This window comes from Corvus brachyrhynchos, unplaced genomic scaffold (genome assembly GCF_000691975.1).
Source record: "Corvus brachyrhynchos isolate BGI_N302 unplaced genomic scaffold, ASM69197v1 scaffold434, whole genome shotgun sequence".
Lineage (NCBI taxonomy): Eukaryota > Metazoa > Chordata > Aves > Passeriformes > Corvidae > Corvus > Corvus brachyrhynchos.
Window position 1 is genome coordinate 968,501 of NW_008238372.1, and position 3,077 is coordinate 971,577.

Sequence of the window (3,077 nt, forward strand, 5' to 3'; positions counted from 1 at the left end):
AATGAACTTTAACATTTAGGAATTTATATATGTTTATGGTTCTGTAGCTTGTTGATTGGGGAAAATCCCACAAGTTCAGTTGTGTTTTAGAAATACTGCCTGGAATTTCTGTAAAAATCCACACATTTAAGGGCCTGGCAAAGATGGGTAACTGTCAATTTTTTGGGATGACCTTAATTTTCAGAACTATTCAATGCCCAGTTGAAATTTAAGTTAATCCTTGACATTTTGACACTTAGAAAGTTTTTCTAAAACCAGGTATCAGTGGAAGATAAGTCTTTGTAATGCCTGTCTCTGCTTTTCCTGTTGGAAAACTTCAGTTTCTGTTTGGATTTCCTTGGTTTAGCTCGGGGTTGAACTGAGCAGTTGTGGCTGCAGTTTAAGAAGTTTATTCTTATTTTACTTTTCCTTTTTCAGTGTTGTTTGCTGCTGGACTCCCCCTGTCCCCACAACCCCGCAGGATGATATGAGACTTGAAAGAAGACGATGCATACAGGTGATTTTATATTTAGGGTTTTTACAATGAAAAATTGTGCATGTTCTTGATGTGCTTTTTGTTGCTGTTCCATTGTCTGTCCCCCTCAAATGATGTTGTTCCAACTTAGCAGAATATTTAAGAACCTGCAGAATTCTGAAATCCTTCTTTGCCCTTTGAAAACTCTTCTGCAGCTTGGAAAACTCTCCTTCTTCCAGGAAGAAAATGGTTTTCCTGAATGGAAATATTGTTTTCAAAGTTTTCATGGGAATGCTTTTAAAGGTGCCAATTTAATGGACTGATTGATATTTTAGGAAGTTCTTCCATTTTTTGGCTAATCAAAAATCCTGGAAGTGCCAAATGTATTTGCAGATTGAATAGCTGATTTTTAGTTTTGTTGGAAATAGAGTTCATATTTTGACATAGAAAATCATGAGCAGTAGAAATAGAATAAAACTGAGCTTGTCCAAGAGGGTTGGTCTAATTTTTTATACCCAAATGCCCTTATTTTAGCAGTTTTGGGGCCTGTAAAGGTGTAGTAGATACAAACCAGATCTTTGGTTTGCTTGTTCAGCTTTAAACCCCAGGAATCCTTGGGGCTGGAAAAAAAAAGTCTGGGTAGATTTCCGTGTGCATCCAGCTCATCTCCTGATTGACAGTTTTCAGTTGCATCAGCTGTTCATGCATAAACAGCTTTGGAGGGTATATTTACATGGAGCCTTTGGATTAGGACCAAGATGCTGGAAGTGGAGATTTCATTCCGTGAAAACCAAACATCGTTCATTCCACTCCGATGTTTGTGAGTTGTGTGCTGAAAGCTCAAGTCAAAGTGGGTCCAAAGAATTCTAAAATTAGGTTGGGCAAAGAAGAGGAGAAGGGAAAACTACTCCAAAGGGGTATTTCATTGGTTTTAAATATCTACATCTAGAGGAACGGCATTAGAAGTCTCAAAATTGATGTCCCATCAGATTCGGGGAGCTCTGTCTAGTAGGCAGTGACAGATTAAAATAGAACTTAAATATTGAGAAAATGTTTTGAAAGCTTTAAAAATATTCATCCCACAACTGAAAGGAGAGATGATGTTATGGAATAGTACCTTATGTATGACAGTGTTTGGGAGAATTCAGTTTTGTATTGCAATACATTAATCTGATTTAAAACTTCCAACTTAAGCACTTTCAGTTTTGGTCAGAATTCCTGATGATGTTGAGCTTGTAGGATTAGGAGCTTGCAGAATAGAAATGGATACAAGATTTTGAAATTTAAGTGGTAATTCTGTCTTCTGCAGCCCAAATTCTTTATTTACAAGTCCCTTGATAAATACACATCAGAAAACAGGACAAAGACCTTCATGTCCTCTGATGTGTTGGAAGTTAGAAAAGTCAGATTTATTTGCCTTTTCTTTTTATTAGGAGAGCCAGGCTTGCTGTGCTGAGGTTTTGAGCATGAACAAGATTTGCAGGCTTTAAAATGAGAACCTGCCCTGTGATTATTTTGTGGTGCAGTAACAGCCAGAGTCATTCGGTGACTCTGCTGACCTCGATCTCAAGTTCAAAGTAGCTGGGGAGAGCTCAGGCCTGAAACTGAAAGGTTTTGTGGTGCTTGAGGATGGTTCCTTGTACATTTTCAAGAAGGTTTCTTGAGGGTGATTGATCAAAGGTGCCTGGTAATGTCTAAACTGTCTTTGGTTAAAGGGGGAAAGCTTCTATAGGGCCAACAAATTCTTTGTTACAATGGGCACCACTTCACTGTTGGGGAAGCTCACCTGCTCTAAACCCCTACTATCAACCACAACTGGGGAAACAATTCCCTAAAGAAGTGGATTTTTTCACTTCTTCTACCATGGAATACTTTAATTTTAGATCACCACTTAAGCTGAAAACCCAGGAATGTGTTAAGGTCCACTGCTTTAAAAAAAAAGGTGAAAATTTGAAGAAATGGGGATATTAAATGTTATTTTCCAATTTGACTCACCAAGAAAACAAACTTGCAGCACGTTTAACTTCTCTTTATGCCGTGTGTAATACGTAGGACACCCAGCAGAAGGGCACTTCAAGATGCTGTTTGGAGAACCAAAAGATTTTCAATAATTTTATCGATGATCTGGAGCAGGGGATTGAGTGCCCTTTCAGTCAGTTTGTGGGCAACACCAATTTGGGCAGGAGTGTGGATCTGGAGAGTGGGAAGGTGCTGTAGAGGGATCAGGACAGGCCGGATCCATGGACTGAGGCCAACAGTGTGAGGGCCAACCAGGCCAAGGGCCAGGTCCTGCCCTTGGGTCACAACAACCCCATGGAGCTCCAGGCTGGGCAGAGGGGCTGGAAAGCTGGGAAAGGCCCTGGGGGTGCTGGTGCCAGCGGCTGGACACGAGCCCAGGGGTGCCCAGGTGGGCAAGAGGCCACTGGCACCTGGGCTGGGTCAGGAATTGTGTGTCCAGCAGGAGCAGGGCAGGGATTGTCCCTCTGTGCTGGGCACTGAGAGGCCCCTCGAGGGCTGTGCCCAGTTCTGGCTCCTGCAGGAGAGCCCTGGAGGGGCTGGAGCGTGTCCAGGGCAGGGAAGGGAGCTGGGAAGGGGCTGGAGCCCCAGGAGCAGCTGAGGGAGC

General features: G+C 42.3%; 1 protein-coding gene across 1 annotated transcript in view; it reads left to right on the plus strand.

The window, feature by feature from the left end:
* The first annotated feature begins 385 nt into the window (after window positions 1-385).
* DYRK1A (dual specificity tyrosine phosphorylation regulated kinase 1A) overlaps window positions 386-3,077 on the plus strand; it is a 46,434-nt gene continuing 43,742 nt past the window's right edge. The window contains exon 1 of the mRNA XM_008635291.2: window positions 386-496. Coding sequence (XP_008633513.1) covers window positions 487-496 — 10 coding nt within the window. The 5' untranslated portion in view covers window positions 386-486. The remainder of the gene's footprint in view (window positions 497-3,077) is intronic.